The 22112-nt window shown below is 31.0% G+C and overlaps 1 protein-coding gene across 1 annotated transcript in view; it reads left to right on the forward strand.

Annotated features, from left to right (window-relative positions):
• The window catches only part of nAChRalpha6 (nicotinic acetylcholine receptor alpha6), a 286941-nt gene that overhangs the window by 96773 nt on the left and 168056 nt on the right, over positions 1 to 22112 (forward strand). Inside the window, 2 exon segments of the mRNA XM_018447235.1 lie at positions 2918 to 3057; positions 15173 to 15217. Of these exon segments, the coding sequence (XP_018302737.1) occupies positions 2918 to 3057; positions 15173 to 15217 (185 nt within the window).

The raw sequence follows: 22112 nt of genomic DNA on the forward strand, positions 1-22112 counted from the left end.
CGTTCTAATTGAAATAGATGCATTAGAGATTATCTCAATTTCTATATCGAAAAGATATACGGAAGATTAAGGCTTGTTGGTACAAGAAATAAATTAACATTCCGTTTATGTATTTATGACGAAAAAAGCAATGGAAAAGTTATCGCAAAGTATCTCTTTTATGACATGTACTTTTCCCTAAGATTCATTTAAATCAAACAAGTATTGCAATAAAAAAAAGAAAAAATCTGATTCAAAAAGAGGCAAGTAAATTTTCAAATAATTTCATGTTATTGTTCTTCAGCTTGAAAGAGTAGAGGTCACGGCACACACAAAAATGTAAACAGTAAAAAGTAAGCAGTAAGAAAATCAACATGTTGGATTTGCTATTGCTTACGTTATAGCCTTACAGTCTGTGATTAATCAATTTACTTACTGCTTATGTTTTACTGCTTAAGTCTTTTGTATACTATGGTCCTAAATCTACGTGACAAATTAGTTAAAAGAAAAGTTTCTGTTACCATGCGACATGTATTTTGAGTAAAAATGAAAAGAACAGTAACTTATTATCATAAAATGATTGAAATCAGACGTAAATGTATATAGAGGGAATACATTAACTCATATATTTAGTTACAACTTAACTCTGACAAAATTTATATTTAATACTTCTATTATTTAATTACATTTAATATTTCTATATAATTTGTATTTAATATTTCTATATTAGTAATAAGGTACAACTACAAGGAAATAGTTTATATTTATTTTTCTGTTACATTGTGCTATTTAATCATTACAAAGTAACTTTAAAGATATAATTTTTACCAAGAAGTACATATCTGGGATCTGTTTCTTATTTTTATTATGATTTTATTAGTTTAATGTGAAATTATCGTGTAGACAACTTACATTGTGATATGTTTGTTCCACTATGGGAGCAAGTTAGCTACAATGTAGCATGTTCGTATTTCACTTACTACAAAAAAACTATGCAGTATATAGAACATATTCTATATAGTATATACATAGAACGTTCCTGACATGAAAACGTAGAGAATGGTTCTCTCTATCATTTTAGTACATTTTAATCATAATTAATTTAAAAAGTGTAATACCGAAATTGTGTATGGAGAAAATTCTCTCTGTATATTCCAAAGAGCCTTGGTCTCATCTACGATTTTTCCAAGTCATAGAATTTGGTCGACTGTTGACAATATCTTCTCTTCGATATTTATTTATATTTGAGGAACAAAATAGATTTACTTTAAGGGAAAGAAGTCTCAAACAGAAATCAGACTTTTGATATGAATTCGTACTCTAACAAATCTACATTTATTAAAAATGTAGTATGTTGCTTGCTCAGTGCACTTTATTGTAAAGAAACATTTCAATTGTATGCGAAGTAACCGTTTCAATATCAAATTAATCATTACACGTGAGACATTAATTCTATGCAAACAGAATATACCGTATTGTATTATGCTTATAATGTTCCCTTGTCAATCTGAACGACCCCGAGTTTCAGGCGAATCGAGTTGCACAAAGTATAGGTACGTGATTATCGACCAACAGAATTCGTAACATGATGAAGCGATGAATTCTGTGATGAAGTTCAAACCTTCTGAGGTACCCCGCTTGAACTCGGAATATTAATATAACTAAAGGGAAGACGAAGCAAGGAGGGGAAGTCGGAATGCAATCACGAAATATTTGAATCAGGCGATAGACCGTGTTTTGCGCGACAGTAAACGTTTCACGGCGCACAGTATATTTATCGCGACCTCACGATACTTGCCCTTGTCTTGAATGGGCGCACGTGCGCCGAATTCAGCCGCGGGGCCGACGACCATTATTCTCCCGGTGGACGCAGTCCTGTTGCATCTCGTATTCTGTGGCGTCGGCACACACCGCGCTGGAGCCCAAACTTGATCCCGCAGCGGCACGTGCTCGAGTACAATCTGGCCCAGATCCTGGCCGGAAACGGAATGCATTCGCGCCGTGTTTGTCGAAGGATTAAAGTAGTTTGCTCGCGCTGTCGTTTGGCCGCGGATAGACCGGAATTGAACGGGAAAGTAGACCAAAGCTCGGTCTCTGACGGATTCGGAGCTCTCCATCGATGCTCGTGCAAGTTGGAAACTAGCGAACTTTATAATCGTCGACGTGCATTAATTCGTCCACCCCAGTGCATTAGAACTGAAGATCACTAGCGAGACATTAATATTTACAAGTTTAAGAACAAATTATAGGTTGATTTATTTATTGAATTACTTTCAACAAGTAAAATATTTTACTCGAAAAGTGATATGTAATGCTGCAATCTTTGATTTTTATTTATGAATTTCTCTTCGACAATTTTAATTATATATAAGTCTCTTTTATATTTAATTACATCTTAATTATTTAGCGTAGTAAGTTTTTATATTTAACAAGAAAATATATAATAATTTGTTAAGGAATTTATATCTGAAAAGAGAATGATATAATTCTATATATAGTTAAAATAGATTTGTATTTTAATCCGATTGTATTTAATCCGAATTAAATTTAATATGTAGAATGTTATCAATTATTGATTGCGATTCTGTAATATGTTTGTTGAAACCGATGAGAGAAAAACTTCATGTAGCTTTTATCAGTATTAAAATCTGCGTAAATAATTGCTTTTTGACGCGAATTAGTATTTGAGAACAAAAAAGCAGCGACTAGGAAAACGTTCTCGGAATTGTTTATTCTGCTCACGTAACAGAAATAATTAAATTGCCTTCTATCATACCTTTTGCGACAGTAAAAGACTGTTGTCGACGAAGTGAGAATCTTTTCTCTCGTATCTGTTCGTAAATACGCTTTGACAAGGGTCGCGATTATTTACGGCTCACCCTTCGGAATAACATACGAGGCTTGACTGACATTCGATTTTTCTCGTTCTTTATCGCAGAAAGCCTTTGCGGGCGCCACGAGAAACGCTTACTGAATCACCTGCTGGCAAATTACAACACCTTGGAGCGACCGGTCGCGAATGAGAGCGAACCACTGGAGGTGAGGTTTGGCATCACTCTACAGCAAATCATCGACGTGGTAAGTTATCAAATCAACTCTTTTGTCACATATTTTAAGCGGCTCCTAGACGCTCAACATTTTGTACAATATTATTGATGCCCCATTTAATGAAATCCTAAATTGAAGACCGAGTTTTGACAGCATTGTTGTTGTACTGACCTATGCACATAGACTTTATAACACATACGAATACGAACAATAAATAACATTTACGAAATATCGACAGATTGTTACGTATTACATCAATGTCGTACGTACACATAATTTTCACGCAATCTTTTCTATTATATTAAAGCTGTTAGATTCTCTCATTTCTGAAAAATTACAATATTATTTTTTTATGTAATCCCTAATCCGAGTAAAGCATGTTTTATACATAAGAAATATAAAACTTTTATATGCAGTATATGTTGTTACAAATCGATGTCAGAAATCGATTATAAGACTGCAATTTTCCAATTTTTTTCATATGAAATTATATGCAATCCGGACTGTGTTATTATTTATACTTTAATTCTGGAGGATTTTTTCACATTTGTAAAAGTAATACATTATACGGAAAAATGGTATAAAAATGATTGCGTTCGATCGATGAAACACAGACGACTTTAGGATCCTCTTAAACAATTCAAAACAATCTGGAGCTCAATATATAGCTTCCAGACGATTAATAATATTGTGCAGTAAAATTAACTAGGAGTCGCTTTAGACATATTACATACACAGACATAAAACACACACATATCGTAATCTTAGTACACATTTATTGATGATATCATTATTGAAATCGTTATATCAACTATTTCAATACATCATGATTAAAGTCAAGATACTCATTTGATAGTGATTAGTCGAATATGTAATATTGCTAATATTGATAGCACATAACGATTATATATATATGAAATGTTAGAACATACTTAGATCTACAAATACAAATACTTAAATTGAGATCTTTCTATATTTAGATAATACTAGGTACGGTATATAATTTCTGTTAAAGTATCTAAACTTAGATACTTTTTTGGAAATATTTGGGTAATTAGGTATCTTTAGCAATTAAACTTAATTTACCTTTTGAAGTATCTAGGTACTTAAGTACTTTAGTGGAAATTGCATCCCGTACCTACCTAGTACTACCTAGATACGGAAAGATCTCAATGTAGGTAATTGTACCTGTGTATCTAGGTATGTTTCAACATATAAAATTGGTTATCTTAGCCATAGTTGCCTATCTTAAGCATAGTGAAGAGTAGCATGAATTTGCGGATGTATTTAAAATGTTAAGGGTGAATATCCATTATGAAGCGACTATTCTGCAGCCTCCGTGTGAACTCTCGAGATAAGAAGCGCCAAGATTAGCTGCGCAAGTTTTTGTACGTCTAAATATCGAGCTTATCTAAATGAGAGTATAGTTAAACGGGGACGAATGAGGTAAGATTGCATTACGTTCTCCGTCTTCGCACTTCCCTCACCGCCGTTATTTACTTCCATCAGCATTATATACAACATATACCATCTATATATGCGGTATATATATGCAACGAACATTACGGTTCTTAAGAAAAGATCTGAAAACGCATTCATAGTAAAATACGCTGGCAACACCAAAAAGAATTCAGCGTGCAGCCGTTAATTTTGTATTTAAAAAAATTTTCGTTCTGCGAAACGTTTCGAAAGAGGTTCACTGAATCTTTCCACGAATTATTTTGTGAATTCCACGAAAAAAAAAACAAATGAAATTGTAATTCAATTTTGCGCAAAAACTAGAAATTATTACGCTAACATTTTCATTTCGGATATATTTTATTATAGATGAGAAACAATTCGAGTTGAAATATTTCGATTTGGATGAGAAGCACGTCGAGCCGGATGTCAGTTCTTGGCAAGAAAAGTAGAATACATATATTTTCTGTGTGTACGGCAAAATATTAATAAATCCTATCTAAATAACTTTCCGTTCGTAGCAATCATACATATTAAATTTTCATCGATTGCGATATCGTGTATATCTTTTTCGTATCTTGATATTTTCTGATGCATGCATATTATATCAGCCAAGCTTGAAATTGCAAGCGTATCGAATGATCCCCGTAGACCAGTTGAAGAATAAGTCGATAGCGTTCTAGTTGTGAACATTATCGTGATTCGTATATAAATAACATACCGATTGATCAATATTTGATGAACATAACGAATGGATAGCATTCAAACGTTCATTAAGAATTTAAGATGCAGGAGTTTTTTCCCCCGATCTCCGATTACAATTATAAATGGACTGAGGGGAAAGTACGTCAAGATACTTGCAATCCACTTTGGTTCCACCAACCTGACGGAAGTAATATATAGCCGGGATTAAAGAAACCGATTGGAGGTGTTTCCTCTCAAAACATCCTTATGGTCAGAGTTAACGGCCGAGGGAATATATCTGTCACGCTGAGCCTCTTTATACCACAGGCTTCTGATATACTTTTCACTCGCAACGATCAAGACCGTAAAATTTTACAACGTTTTATGTACATCCTTCTCAAATGCTTCACCTTCATTTTAAATAATAAAGTTTATTCTTACTATTTGTCTGAAGTCTTAATATGATTATAAATGTAAGGTTGATGCAACTTAATTATAAAAAGCACAATACGTGTTTACAGCAAACGCGAGCCGCGCGCATGCCGCGCATGCTGCTGGCATTTCTTTTATTTATTCACAAAGGATATGATTATCCGGATAACACGAGCCTTTATCTTTCTTATTCGGTTTCGTGCCATCATTATTATTATTATTATTATTCTCATTGTTACAGTTATCGTTATATTCCGCCATAGCTTTTCCTTTAGAAGTTCATACAATCTGATATATTTTCTGTAAAAACAAAAGACCGCTATGTGTTCTGGACATTAAGAGCACAGATATTTCCAGAGCGAACTCTCTTTCTTCTCTCTAGTAGCAAAACATATTCCATTACAACCCCTGCTCGCCATCCTTACGTCCGCATCGTCGTTTCGCTAAGTCGTATCGCTCAACTGACTGTAGTTTTTGTCGTTGCCCTTTTCAAAGTATCGTTGCCTTTGGAAACGACGGCTGTATCTGTAGTTTTCTTATTCGGCGTGAGTTGCAACAAGAAATCCGGCAACATTAATGAATTAATTCATAAATCTTACAGTGCAAAATTTCTCTACTATTAACTTTCGAATAAAAGCCTTGAATTATTTTCTTTATATAGTTCATACAATAATTAACATTAAAATTCGTCATTTAATATTTTACAATTGAAATATGGGGGGGGGTATTATTATTATTATTTAAATAATTATTTTACAAATTTTACTGTTTAAATTATTTTTGAAATTATATTCTACTTAATAAAAAATTTAGTAAAGTGTAAAGTATACCTTGAACATTTATTTCATTATCACTGTTATCGATAAATAATTAAGTTAAAATAAATGTTAATTGCAAATATTAACACAACTCTTAAAACTATATAAAAAATATAAAAATAAAAGAAATTTTGATATTATTAAATAGTGATTACATTATGTTTCGAAATTGGGAATTAATCAGTTTGTGAAGCAAATAAAGCCAGCATTGAATTAATCGTATTAAGAATATTAATATTTCTATGTTTAATTAATGCACTGTAATATTCACATAGATACGTAAATAAAAATAAATCGAGCAATATTACATAATTATTATGGGATAAGCGTCACGTTATTCCTGATCATGAAATATAGACAACACAGCAACAAGGCGAATCCCTTTGACGGTTAATCAAGAGAATTGAAATCCATTGATATTTCATCTAACCATAGACTTTAGATCATAGATATGGACTGGCAATTACTATAGTATTTCTACTATTAGAGAGAGAAACATACCTTTCAACTATTTCTCTTTTTCAAAGTATCTGGAAATGTATAATATGTTGCGCGTATCAATTAAGCATATGGCACATTAAAATTACATCAGAATTAAAAATAATATATTGTATAAGGTGACCATTAGGATTGTATTGAAAATAAACCACTATATTATTTCTTCCTTCGTTTTTGACAATCGTTTGTTTGATTAGGGTCAGGTATTTGAGACTCAATTTTATTTGAGATATTATATAAAGTTTACAAGTATCGGCATGAACGTATTAATCATCGAAGGGAAAGTGTTTCTCATTGAGTACTTCTACAGTATAGGAGGCAAAAACTATACAGAAGCGTATCAGAGATTCCGCAATAAATATGAATCAACCAAAGGAACACACAAAGGATACCTTGCGAAGTTTCAAATTGTATGAAATTTTGTATACACATATATGTTACGTAAATTAATGAATTTAGAAAATATTAGTATGAAAAAACGGGATAAAATCATTTTTTTACGGGTAACGTTTTTAATTGTTTTTGTTATATTTCCAAAATAATTCAAAATATTAAAAGATATTTTGTACAAAAATTTTATAATAAAGTTACCTCTATTCACCTACATTAATAATATTTTTAACTTTTTCATTTTTTTAAATTTTGAACGTCTTTCTTTCGGCGGTTAATGTGTTCATGCTGATATTCATAAACTGGCTTGTACAACGGTTCAAATGAAATTAACGAGTCTCAAATCCTGGTACTAATCAGAAAAACGGTCATCGAAACGGAGGAAGAAAAATATTACAGTTTACTTACAACACAATTCTAATAGTTACTCTGTATTGTAACAAAAATAGACGGAGACTTCCTTATGGAAGGTATGGAGCTTTCCACACTCAGAGTTCCTGTAGGTGTTGAATTCCATATCCAGAATTCGGAGTATTTAAAAAAAAATGTTAATTTGTGACAAATTTTAAAAAAATTTGTTGACAAAAAACAGTATCTAGCTGGGATGTATATGTAGAAATATATCTTGCACATACAACAAAAGAAATAAAATATTCGTGTTATTTTGAAATCATCCCTCTCCCCTCGTTTGGATGAGATATTCCACACCCAGAAAAGTCAAAAGTCTCTGTCCCTGTTAATAAAACACGAAATAAATTTTTTTTAAACATAAAATACAGGTAATTAAAAAAAGTACATAAAATAAAACTTTGTAAAATTGTAGGAAGAGATAACCTTGGCAAAACATGTTCAATGTATAGTATATGTCACGCATGCGCGAAACATACACTGAGAAAAAGATGTCTAAAAATATATTTGTGAGAAATACATTTATTTCACTAAAATAAATATTTATTTAAATACGGGCGAAATAAAATTTTATTCCTAGCAAATAAGCCATCTATTTTATTTTTTTGCAATTAATGAGATATATTTCACAGAAATAAGATATATTTCACAGAAATATATATTTCGTTATCACAATCAAATTTCGTAGTAACATTTGCTTCACAATACTTCGACGTTTTTCTCTCAGTGTACCTATTTCCGGATTCTTCTGAAAAGAGAAATACAGACACAGTCTTGTTTGTATTGCCAGTTCATATGTGTGAAATCTATGGTCTAACAATCTAACCGCATTTATACGAATTCTTATGACGTTATAATCAATTACATGTATAAATAGATATGCACTGCAAATCTACACTGATAGGTATCAAAGGAACAATGGTGTAACCCTTGAATTAAATAACATTTTGTTATTTTTAACTTTCATGCGTTTCAAAATGTAAATCAATTCATTTCAATGGACCGTTTTAAAGTAAATAACGTTTTATTGTAAATAAGTATTAACGTATGCACTTAATAAATAATAAACTAAATTTGAATCAAATTTAATACATTTTCTTAGTTAAATTATTTACTCCATTGTTTTATTTAAATCAACAATATATTGAATAGGAGCAGTAGCGACCTATAGAAATGATTAAAAATAACTCAATTGAATATAATTTGACATTATAAATTTAACAGTGTGCGCGTCCCTGTAGAAAAATACGCTGTAAAATGAGAAGATTTATAGGAAGAGGGTTTATGCTTGATTTTGTTAGTATTTCATTCGCAATTTTGTCTTCTGCTAAAATTAAATTACCAATGAAACGCCAGACAGAAAAGACAGACAAAACAGATGCTTTTATGTAGATTCTCTTTATAGCAAACGCATATTTTTTTATGCAGGAACACTCAGTCCATTATGTCGATTGACTAACCAAAAGAATCGATATTATATTTTTTATTTAAAAGATATCGCTAAATTGTATATACTTGTATGTATGTGTTTAATATAAATCCGGCATCTTGATTAACGCAAAAGAATTCAGAGAAATCCTCAATGAAGAACAGGTGCTATAATAAAATTTTGTTTTTGATTTCTATAATTTGTGTACAAATGATCTGCCCAAAAATCTGTATATTAGTTTTAATTGAAAATGAATTTGACATTATTTAATCTCAGTTGAATCCTTTATTAAAATGGCACTCCACGTAATTTAATAAATACTGAAGTACCAACCGAAAAAGTTCTTCGTTAATATATTAAATTTAAACTTTCATTTGATGTCGGAATTGGAAAGCGAGATCTTTCGTAAAAGCGGAGACCCTTTAATTGGTCACATAAGTAGAAAAGTTTATAATGGCAGAAACTTAATTCCGTATGTTGGGTAAATCAGAGAACGCGATGGCGAAACAAGATCAACAGAACTTTCGGCATTCGTGGAAGTCGTAAAATAAAACTAATCACGTTTTTGCGTAGCTGAAGAGCATGAAACAACACTATTATTTACGCGAAAAATATTAACTCTCGGAACTGTTTTATTATAAACATAGCATTATATGAATACGATTACAATGTTTATTACGATAATTACTATAAATGTCATATCGCGCAGGTTTTATCTTCGACAATACATTGAAATATAATATAATATCGCAAGCAACGGTTACACTTTTCTTAATTTCGTTTCCAAGTTCTTCAGCGTACTATAAACTTTTTATGTTTGGCGGTAGGTCGTAAACATTTAGTCGCGCTTAGTCGCGACTTTTTCTACTTCTCATGGCCGATATGGCGTCGAGTCGTACTACTGTTTGGTTTACTTCTGTTGCAATCGAGCGAGACACATTCTGGTCTCACCGAAGATATTTTCATTGTATTTTCAGCTGCCTTACTGTTTTTCTTAACGTCAAAATATAATATATTATTTATCATGAAATTCATAAATTATACACTTTATAAATAAAAATAGTGAAAAATGACATCGAAGCATAGTCCAAATTTAATATTGTTTTCGTGCTTTCTTCTTTAAAATGCGAGAAAATGCGAGAAAATAATAGAATATATAGCGACTGTAAATTATTAGTGACAGGTTCAAGGTTTTGCTCATGTAATACACATATGCAACTTGTGCATTATACGGTCAAAATACACGCGTCGTCGAACTTTTTGCGTCGCATGACACATTCGATCGATTAATCATAGTGTATATTGCAGGAACTCCTGTTCCGAAACGGTCTCGCCTTTCCACTTGACGAATGTTTATGTACTTTGTCAGCGCCTGATGACGTTAATTATCTTGATTAATCACTCTTTTAATGTAATCTTTAATTAAGATTTCTTGCTCCTCTCTGTGAATAAATCCTGTAACGGTACGTAGATAGGTATTTATTTAACTTGAACGGCTTCTTTCATGGACAGTCTCCCCATACGGTAAAATCGATAAAAATTCAATCTGTAATATATTTCATTCATAGGGAAACGAAAGAAATGCAGTATTCATTGTTAGCTACCATTGTTAGCCGCGAAATAAAACTCTTGGACTTTCATCGATCAGAAATCGCACATTTTGTGTATCTTCGTAAATTCTGTCGAATAATGTCGACGTCACGGGGAATCCGTATGCCAATTTCGCATCATTTTAGACGGCAAAGCGAGCCGCGAAATTCGCACTTTTTATTCATTCCTCTTGCCGGATTTCGTTTTGAGCTGAGCTCAGCGCGTGTGATAGATTGTTATATCATGTCGACAGTTTGTAACGCAAAATATATTACATATAAAACACCCAACTGAGTAAAACATTGTCTGTTACGAAAAACTGAAGAATTTATAAATGTTCCGGAAACATTATTTTTGTCTGAAAATATGTATATCTTTCTTTCGCTTTTATTCTAAAAAAAGAAATTGATTTTTATTTATTTATTGCAACCTTATTTAGAATCAAGAAATATTTATAATAACTTTGTTAATATCAATTACGATCATCTCATGATTCGCGAGATGACAGCAATGCGTATGATAACAAACATTAATTTGTAACATCACTTGTAATTTCATTTGTTTTTATTCAAGTCGACACTACGAGTGATGAACATTGCACTATGCCGTAAGTTTTTAGTCTTTGTCACAAGGTGCAATTATGTCGCGCCAATGAGTCAGTCGTGACAAAACGCGTCCGTGTTACTCATACATAAAGAACGTTGACGTAACGGAAGCGGAAGCGCGCCGCGAAAAGACGTGACTGCAAGAGAAATGTGCGAATCGTACGACCGGTATCTTTGTCACGCAAAATCCTCGTCATTAAGTTTCATACTGTACAACAAGAAAACAGAACAAAAGTTTTACAAAAACCTGAAATCATTTTCTTTCGAGCTTACTTATTGCGCTTTTTTACTAAAAGTTTATCTCGTACAAGTTCCTTAATCTCTTTCACGAATCACAATAATATAAACAAATCGAAAATTACTTTAAGTCAAATTTAAATTTTTTTTTAAAGATTATAATTTTGTATTTAGTGCGAAATATAATTTCGTTGACGATAAAATCAAATTTTTGTTTTTTTACTGAAAACATGTATTTTCAAATACAATTTAATGATATAAACTTGATTGAATATTATTTCGAATCGCTTACGAGAAGATTGCAATTTAAATTTGCACCTTTTCGTATAATTCTTAATTCTTAATTTTTCAAATTAGTTTATTTTTTTAAATTAAATTTTGCTACAATCACTTGAGTGTGTAGGTATATTATAGTATAAACGATGAAATACTTATTTAAATTATTAATATAATTAAATATATTAGCCCCCCAAATATAGTAACAGATTTTGATTAAATTAAACATGAAGAACGCATCTGCACAACTTGTAAACCGCGTCGTACTATTTTTCGTTCGACGTCATATGTTTTTTGCGAGAGAAGATTTTCAAATAGAAAATATTTACTGCTCACTCTTTTCGATCTTCTCAAAAGCTACTCACCAATTTATTCTCGTTTTACTTTGTACAGTAACGCAAAATGCACCCGGAAAATTCAATTAATGCGACTGCCTATAGGAGTATGGAGTTTGTCTGTCGGCAACGATGCCGAAAACACTATTTTGTTTTGTAAATTACTTCAAAACTCTCGATAACACAGCATGAGAGAACGATTCTTTTCAACCAACTCTATTAAAACCACCAGAGAGAAAATTTACAGCAGGCAATTCGCCGTTATTGGTTATCTTTTTCTAAGCAGGGATTCTTACAATTGGATCGCATTTTCCTGTCGTTACTTTTTCCTTTGTCACGATCCTTCAGATTTTCTTAGTGCCGCATATTTTATATGCAATCTGTCCGAATAAAGCAATTGTAAGGTTTCTCGCAGCAAAGAAACCTTTACTGCGCGTACATTAAAATCAAATATTTTCTCTTGGAAAATCTTTATTACAATAACAATTTTATATAACTTACAGCTTCAAATTTTAATTTATATCTCTTCTTAATGATGAATAATTTTTAATTTAATTATCCAACTATATTCCTAATTATGTTGCATATCAATATTAAATTGCAACAATTCTAATTTGATTTTTTATACTAAAATTTTACGTTGAACACAATATGAATATTTAAATAATATGATCAAACTTTGTTTTAGTGCTTTTAAAGTTTTTTAAGTGAACATAATACATGTTATCGAGTGCGCACTAGTGAAGTTAAATCGCACGTCCAACTCATTTTGTGAATAAATATTTGTCATATGCGTGTGCTGTTTGCATCGAGTGAAACGTATGACTGAGTTTGCGCATCAACGTGAATGAAATAGATAGGGTAAACCCGGATAAGATGGCTATAGTCTTTTAAAATAAAAAAACGTACCATACTTTTATTTTCGCAATAAGTTCTTTACAGGTTTTAAGACACTTCTAATTAAATTTGAGAGGAAATTATTATTAATTTAGATTGATTGTCTTGAAAGTTCGAAACCAATCGGCGTGCAGTCATATTTCTGAGATAAATTGATTTAAAGTACATATACAAGAGTGTAACTAAAGTAAGATTACAAATTTTAGGTCAAACTCCCCACATCAAAACATATGAAAAAATCATATGAAAATCCCCCCAAATCATATGAAAAGAAGTTCATATGAACGTATGTCCGCAAACTCATTGTTACTGAGATATAGCTGTAAATGTTTATTAATAAAGGTGAAAATAAATAAATTAATATTTATTATTATTTAATATTATTTTATATATATTTAATAAGTGGAGCTTTTCGTATATTGATGTTTATATAATGGACTTGTTTCTAATTTTATTACTTTTATTTTTGTTATTTTTTTAATGTATTTGATGCATATAACTTCACTAAAGTTTTTAAAATAATAAATACTATCGAAATTAAAAAGAAAACATTTAACAGAAATTTAATATTATCAACATAGTATAATGTATGCATGTTAATCATCTTTCCTAAATTTTAAGGATAAGTTATGCCACGATATACCATATATATATTTTTTTTATGTTAAAGATGCATGTAACATTTTAAAATGATAAATAAAACTTATGATTCCATATATTTAATACAAATATATATATATATAATTATATTGCAATAGTAACATAAAAATTATTAAATTCTTATAGACTAAGGAAACCAAACAAAGATTTCTATAATTTAAAAAAGATTGTGTGTGTGTGTGTGTGCGTGCGTGCGTGCGTGCGTGCGTGCGTGCGTGTGTGTGTGTGTGTGTGTGTGTGTGTGTGTGTGTGTGTGTGTGTGTGTGTAATTGTGTATATGTGTGTTACTTAGTAAATGGCTATCTTTCCCGAACTGTGATGGAAGAATGGTGATAGTATTTATAATATAAATAAATAGTGTGTGTGTGTGTGTGTGTGTGTGTGTGTGGAAATGAAAATACAAATTATAGGTCATATTACAATTTATGTATTTTTATGTATTTTTATTATGTATATAACGTTGAATACATAGCTTAGCTGTAATTTATTCGATGTTATAGCAGCTTTTAGTGGATACATGCAAAACTTTTCAGACAGTCAAAAGTAAAAATATTACGTAATATTCATAATATTGTTATTTCGAGTGTACTGAAATAGTACGCACATAAACTACTGTAAATATTGATTATCTTTGAGAACGATTATAAAAATGCACTATTTAGCAATTATTGGAGAAATTACAGTTTATGGCCATCTTTTCCGTATGGAAATTACCCGAGTTTACCTTATAGGATGTGTGTGTATGTGTGTTGATACGAGTTATATTTAAAGAGAGATATATATATATATATATATGTATATATAATAAACACTCTGAAAAAATTCATAGTTAACAATGAGCAAACCAATAGATTCTGATTATATCAATTAAAATTGTGGTCGTTATAATTGGACTTAGTTATTTCGACTAGAATTATAATAGGTTTAATTATAAAATTCTGATTTGTCTATATTTTCCAATTAATGCAGCCCAGACTTTTTTCAATGTATATATATGTACATATCGACAACGTAGCATCAATAGTATCATCATTGAACATTGTTTGTACTAGAAATAATATTTTAATAAATATGAAATTTAATAAATAAAGAAATGGAACGATGTAACAAACATAATTATTAGTACGTAAAGTTAGAAAAATAATGAATCGTAAACAATTAATTATACGTTCTCTAACAAAAATGAGCGAATAAATCGTAAATTAATGAATAAATATTATCTTAACAAAGAGAAATGTAATTATGTGCATCTTATTATCCTTATATTACAACTGAATCAAAAGTTATTAAGTTTATATGAAGAAAAATATATCATAAAAAATATATTATATATCTTGAATTATAATTATATACGACACAATACATGTATCACGTAATTTTTGTAGTACTTGTATAAAATAATAATGATTTGTGTTTTTTTTTTTGCAGGATGAAAAGAACCAAATACTTACGACCAACGCATGGTTGAAACTGGTGAGTGCAATCAAATCTTTTTGTTTTTTCCTTGTTCAACTAATTCGTTTAAGAAGAAATTGTTTATGTAGTTTATTTTAAATTTTAAGATTCGAATATTTAAAAAATCTTTAAAAGAAGATTTCATTAAAATGAGGCAACAAATATAAGACATAATGTTATTTATTTGCATGATATTCATTTTTTGTAAAACTATTTGTTTAAAATTCTTGCTGAGTAAAAGCCTCTTTGATAAAAGTTTGTATACTCGACAGAAGAGAAAAATACTGTAATGGATGTTATCCATTATCAATGTTTACGATTGGTACCTTTAATGGTTGTTGGGTAAAATAAATATAAGAATTAATCTTAGAGAGTCGACAAAGCAAGTTTCTAAGCTTTTGGAAAACAAACGTTTTTTCAATTATGCAACTATAAATATACGCGAATATATTGTTACATAAACGATAAATATACGGTTACGTGCACAGATTCTTCTGTGCATCTTCTCGTAGCTTCATGTTACGTTGGAGCAAATGACACGTTGAAAATGCGTTCGCGGTAATTCTCTCGGCGAAATAGCCAGTTAACAGAAAATCAATAACTACACCGGTTACTTTTCCATCGCCTGCGGTCTTCCCATTTACGAGAATGCGTTGTAATATCGCTGATAAAAAATACATCTGCCGTCGCAACGTGCATGAAAGGGAAAGAATGCAGTAAAAATTTAAGTGGGTATATCCGGTTAGGCTGAATAATTATATTTTAAATCCAATTGGTATGAAATACAAAAAAATTAGGAAAATTTTTTGCAACGAAATTTTTAAGAAAGATTTAATTGAGCGATTTTGTCAGATATTTGTGTAGAAATGTTTTATTTCATTTATGAGTCAAATTAGAGACTTATAAATCAAACTGGAAGAATTTTATTGAAATTTTTTGTCGTGCTCGTACCCACAGTTGCATTTATCATTTTAAAGTTCTCAAATTAATGTTTTAAAGTTTAATTTTAATTCTAATACGTTAATATTAAATAACGTATTTAATTTTTATATGGTTTTATGCTTAATGTAAAATACAGAAAAATGTGTTACGATAGTCAACATTATTATTCATATTTAATTACAAAAACTGTGTGTAAGCGGAACAATCGTTATTAATATTTTAGGATTAAATTCATAGTTGGAGAATTGGTTCCTGCTCGCGCACGCGTCACTTTTATGCGTAAATAACTCGTACGGCAGATCGATTCACAGATTCTTTCGATATATACCGATCGAATCGTGTGAGTGAGCAATCAGTAGATTAGAAACTCAAGAATGCAGCGGCTGCTATTGTCGTTTCGTCTCCTTATGCATCGACTGCTTCGTAGGCGAGCATCCGCGCCAGACAACCGCTTCTTCTTTATCTCCCTAAAAAGGTACTCCGTGTTTCCCTCGGGTGCAAAAAAAAGGCAAAGGCACTGCATGGGAGTAAGAATGTGAGAATAGGCGGGTTAAAGGAGGGTGCTGTAGGGTAGATAAGGACGCGATAGAGATGAGTTCGAGAAAATCGAGAAAGCAGAAAAATGCACTCTGAAATCACGATCCCCTCACTATATTTCCCTCCCTTCGCTTTGCCCTTTTTCCTATACTTGTTTTTTTTTATGGCGAGATGGAAGGCATATCGAATTGTTCCTTGTCTTAATATCATCTGGCATAATGGAATAAAATCGAAGGGGACACGAACTGTTGGCACATGTTTGTGATACGTCATTCGAGTTTTCGGAAAAGTAGTTTGACGAACATCGCGAACGTGCGATATCATAAACGTAGTCTAGCTGTCTCTTTCTTTGGCTGCAGCATTTGGTCGCACTGATGCATCAAACCGTCTGCCTGCAAAGTAAATTATCTTTTATGCAGCTGGCGGACGGTGATTAATTATTTACTCTATTTGCGTTCAACGTCTACGCCGGTCGCGAGATAATCCGGCTCGACTTTTTCATCGCGAGCTTTTCGCAGTTTCGTTCATGGTTACTGAAAATTCTTGAAAAAGCCGGGTACACATAACTAGCTATAATTAATTTTGGATTTCACGATATCAACGGGGCGCTCCAATGCCTCCCCGTCGCTATAATTCTTATCTCGTTCGTATATCACGTAATGTCGATATTATCTTCTGAGTTTATCGCCACTTTATTGTCCTTAAGGAATTGATTTTTGATGAAGAGAAATGTCTCTTTTCTGCCTCTTGTGTGCTTCCACCTTGATGTACCTTTCATCTTCTTTTATTCACTTCGTTCTCGACTCTTTTTCTTTCTTCTATTCGTAGATTTCGATTGTATCTTTTTTATGAAGATTGCTCTTTTTGCTCGAACCAATCTGCTAGTAAAGAACAGTTGAAAAATCACAGATAGCTGTGAAGTTCTTCTCGGTAATATTGAGCCAAAAAGGAGAAAAATGCTTATAAAGGAAACGCTTCACTGTCGATTCATTAGCACTGAAGCGTTATATCCTAATTCTTTTAAATTTATAAACCCCCCTCTTTTTGTACATCTTTATATATGGAACAAATTATCGGTATTAATTCTAATTAAAATCTTAACTATTTTCATGCGATAATACTCGAGATGTATTCTGTAAAAAGTAGACAGTACGAATTCCAAAATTGTTAAAGCTTAAATTGAAATGAAGAATTCATCCTCGTCTCATAATGTAAGACAGCGAGCTATTATTTATCACATAAACTGCCTTCAAGATAGTCAATCAAAACTTTCAAATTTACTAAGCAAAATGGAATTTTAGAACAGTACTTGATAGCAATCTCGTATACGTTATAAAAGCATATTTAACGTAGGGGAGACCGGGATCAGTAAACTATAGGGGTAAGTAGAATAATCGAGGCTACGTTATAAACAAATCGCGCAAGACACGCGTAAACCCGTACGCTGAGCACGTAGCAGCGACTGCCGCTCAGTCTGCTGTAACATCTCGTTACTAACACATCTATGATAGAAGTTACGCTACAATTTAAAAAAATCGTACAGTATAAAAATCGTAAGTAAACATTTTTATTCTTAAAGTTTTTGTTTTACAATCGTATATAATTGTCTGAGATATTTTATTTCCATTTAGATAGTAAACGTATAGTTCTTACTTAATAAAGTCCAACAGATTTTTTTTGTTTATCTGTCTTTGTTATATACTGTTAATGTTTTTAAAAAATGAACGGATGGGGTTAGTAGCTACCACATAGTGCTAACCACAATACGGGGCTAATAACAATATGACAAACAAACATGTATAAATATTCATAAACATATATAATATAATTATATATGAAACATATCCATATATGTTCATACATCCTTCTTTCTTTGGTAAAATTATTTTTAAGTGTAATAGAATTAGTAATAATAATGTGAAAATATTAAGAATAATTAAAAGGATAATTTTGTGAACATGTGTGTGGATACTCTAAATGCATAAAGGGTAACTTATCGTATTATGTTTGTTATAACTGTAATTCGGATAACGATTCGAATTAGATAAATTGTCATTTAGTACAAAGTTATACATTTTTTATTTTATAATAAATATGTTTGTGTTTAAAATACATTTTTATAAAATTTTTGTTATTATGTAGTCAAAGACCTTAAAATTTTTATTAATCTTCATTTTAATAATGTTAATTAAATTACCCCATACCATCAGTTATTTTATCCCGGTCCCGGGGCTAATTAAATCAGATGGAATGCATTAGAAAAATGCATTTTTTTTTCATAGTAATTATCAGTTTTCCCTTATTATTAAAATATTATTAGATAGTCAAATGTATGTAGTAACTGAATTCATTTTTTCGATAAGTCTCTTAATTTCGTCTATAAAAATTTGAAACTGAAAAATGAGTTACTATCCCTGGTCTCCCCTACTTAATAGGTGTATTACGTAATAGAAAAATATTATTAGAATCGCAAAAAAACTATTGGAAATAATTGAGAAAACTATTCGAATGAAAAATGCATACTATTCGTTCCAAGTTTTTTTTATTAATTCAATAGTATGTTTCCACAAGGGGTACTTCACTATTACTGCTTATGAATATGAATATACGTGTAAGGCAATATCGTTGTATATTAGAAAAATAACTTAAATACACGTATACACATGCACGCACACACACGCACGCACGCACACGCACACGCGCACACACACGCACACACACACACGCACGCACACACAAAAAATATATATATGAGTAATCTGTTTTTTAATACTATCGTTTTCCTCGATAAGTCGTTATCTTAACTACATGTGTTAGCAAACCTACAAGAAAACATGATGTTGCAAGTAGCACTCTTATAAAATTTGTTATTTATCAAGCCGGACTCTTTCAGTTTGTTGAATAATTTATTGACAGATAGCCGATACGCAGCTGCGCGGTTTCGAGAATAGGTTAATAATATAATGCACTTTATTCGCACGAATTCATATTGGAGTAGCGTATAGATCGGGGTAATATTAATCAACGTTCCAAATCTACATAATGAACGAATATGTAGACCGTAATAGAGCAGAAATTTCTTTATATAATGCTAATTTTAGCAAGATTCTCATATTGATGCTATTACATTAGAGCTATCTATTACACATAAACAAAATTAATTAATTTAATTAACCCTAGAACACTATCGATATTGAATGATACTGTTGCTATTGATACGTAAATTTTTCGTACAAGAAAATAGACCTTAATTAATGTAACACAAGATTTTCGTACATTTCACACTTCTAACAAAATACTTATAATTTGGACTTTTATAAACACTTTTATATAAATAATGTAATTATTAATTTAAAAGGAAAGAAAAAAATAAGCATAATATAAATTTAATTTTTAAATAATATAGAGTATAGTGTTTAGTATTTTTTAATAACACACACACACACAGTTCAATAAAATATGTAATAACACAAAACAAAGTGTCTTATAAGACCGTAATGTAATTAGACAACGAATCGAAAATAAAGACCCTAAACAGTCACGCTAGACCTTTAATGTTGAATTATATGAATTTATATCTTAGATTGATCTTTAATATTCTTATGCTAATAAGCATCTAAAATCTGTAAATAATTTCATTGCGAAAAATATTACCTCGGCCACGCTGCGCTGGGGATCGAACCCGTAAATTTAAGGATTTTTTGCATTTTGTTCGAGCGTTAGCTCCTATGCCTTTAGAGTTGAAACTTTAGATCACCAAGGCTTTAGTAATATTCTTCGTAATAACTCATATATAGGAATATGTAAGTACGCATTTAAAGTGAAAATACGCGTTTTGAGGTATTATAGTAGATACATGTAATACATAAATTCACACAAAATTATTTTAGCACTAAAAAGCTTGACCTAGGGTCTTCATTTCCGATTCGTTGTAATAACACAAAACTGATTAAAAATTGAAATTACTCTTATTACTCTCTGTAATGCAATAATATTGACCACTAGAAAGTCTAAACTGGTGTATAACGGACTGAAGATTTAGAAACTTGTCCTAAAGCTTTTAGCATCGCAAATTGGACTTCTTGATGACCATTAAAGCCATAGCTTAGCGCTCAATGTAATCTCGCTCACTTATATGTAAAATTTATATACAATAGCATTCCACGGCATTAACGAATCACTTCATATTCCACCTTAAGAACGATTATCTTTCATGCAGCCAAATTTTTGGCAAAGTAGAATCACAATTTCAGTCATTTTCAGGCATGCAATTATATTATCTTAACACTTTAATAGAAACATATATCGTCATTTTTCCTACAATTTACAAATTTGACAAAGTTACAATTGTTGTTTGTTTAACAAAATTATAACTGATTTTTAATATTAAATGTTTTGTAGTTTAGATAAAATTAACTAGAAATTAGATTCATATTATTTACACGGTTTGTTTAAAAAGTTCTGAAATTAATTTTTTCCTGAATATACAAGTAACGCCATTTTTCCGACACTTTTTAGTACCAATATTTGATCACTCATGCGATTTTTCTCACGGCGTTGCAAGCAGTATGTTTCAGAACGGCTATGTAGGTTTTGTTAGATTTTTTCTCTTGTAAAAGTTTTTGTAATAGAACAGCGAGCTGTTATCAAATTTTGTTTTAAAAGCCAAACTTAGGAATTGCCTCAGATTCGTATTTTGAAATAAATTTTGTTTCAAAATTCAAACCTAGAATTGATCTCAGGGAAAACAAAACTGACTAAAGTGAAAAATCCAGGTATAAAGGTAAAATTCAAAATTCGGACGTGTTGGTCACTTTCTTTGATGCAGATAGCTTTGACTTTCAAAGTTAAAAACGCAAAAAAGGAACGATGATATTTTGAAGTTTCGACGATATTTTGAACATTCACACACACAAATTGACTTTGAAATAGATTTCAATGTGACGAGCGTATTAAAGGCTGTTTCAAAAGATGACTTCTATAAAAGCTTTTAACGATTAAATAATGTTATGAGCAGTCTATTGAGGTCGGACTACGTTGAAAGTTTTTATTAATAAAATTTATATATCTTGTTTCTCGATTTTTCCTGAATCCAATCTCAGAACTTTTTAAACCGACTGTATATTAACACTTCGAACGTTTCTCTCTAGAGATACTTTTGTAACTTTTAAATTAGAAATTCTTTTTGTATTTCGAGGATGTAACAGGCTCATATATATACAGGGTGTTTCCAAATTAAATGGCAAAACTTCGGGAGCGTGTAGAGGAGTAAAAAACTAAGAAAAAAAGTCCTATAGACATATGCTCCTTTTTGCTTTGTTTCGCAGGAAATCACGAAAAAAGAAAAAAATATATTTAATTTATTATTTTAATTATTTTATTTATAAACTTTTTAATGAAGATTTTGTTCGAAATGTGCACCTCTTGCAGCAAT

Source organism: Mycetomoellerius zeteki, unplaced genomic scaffold, assembly GCF_001594055.1.
Source record: "Mycetomoellerius zeteki isolate Tzet28-1 unplaced genomic scaffold, Tzet1.0 scaffold20, whole genome shotgun sequence".
NCBI lineage: Eukaryota > Metazoa > Arthropoda > Insecta > Hymenoptera > Formicidae > Mycetomoellerius > Mycetomoellerius zeteki.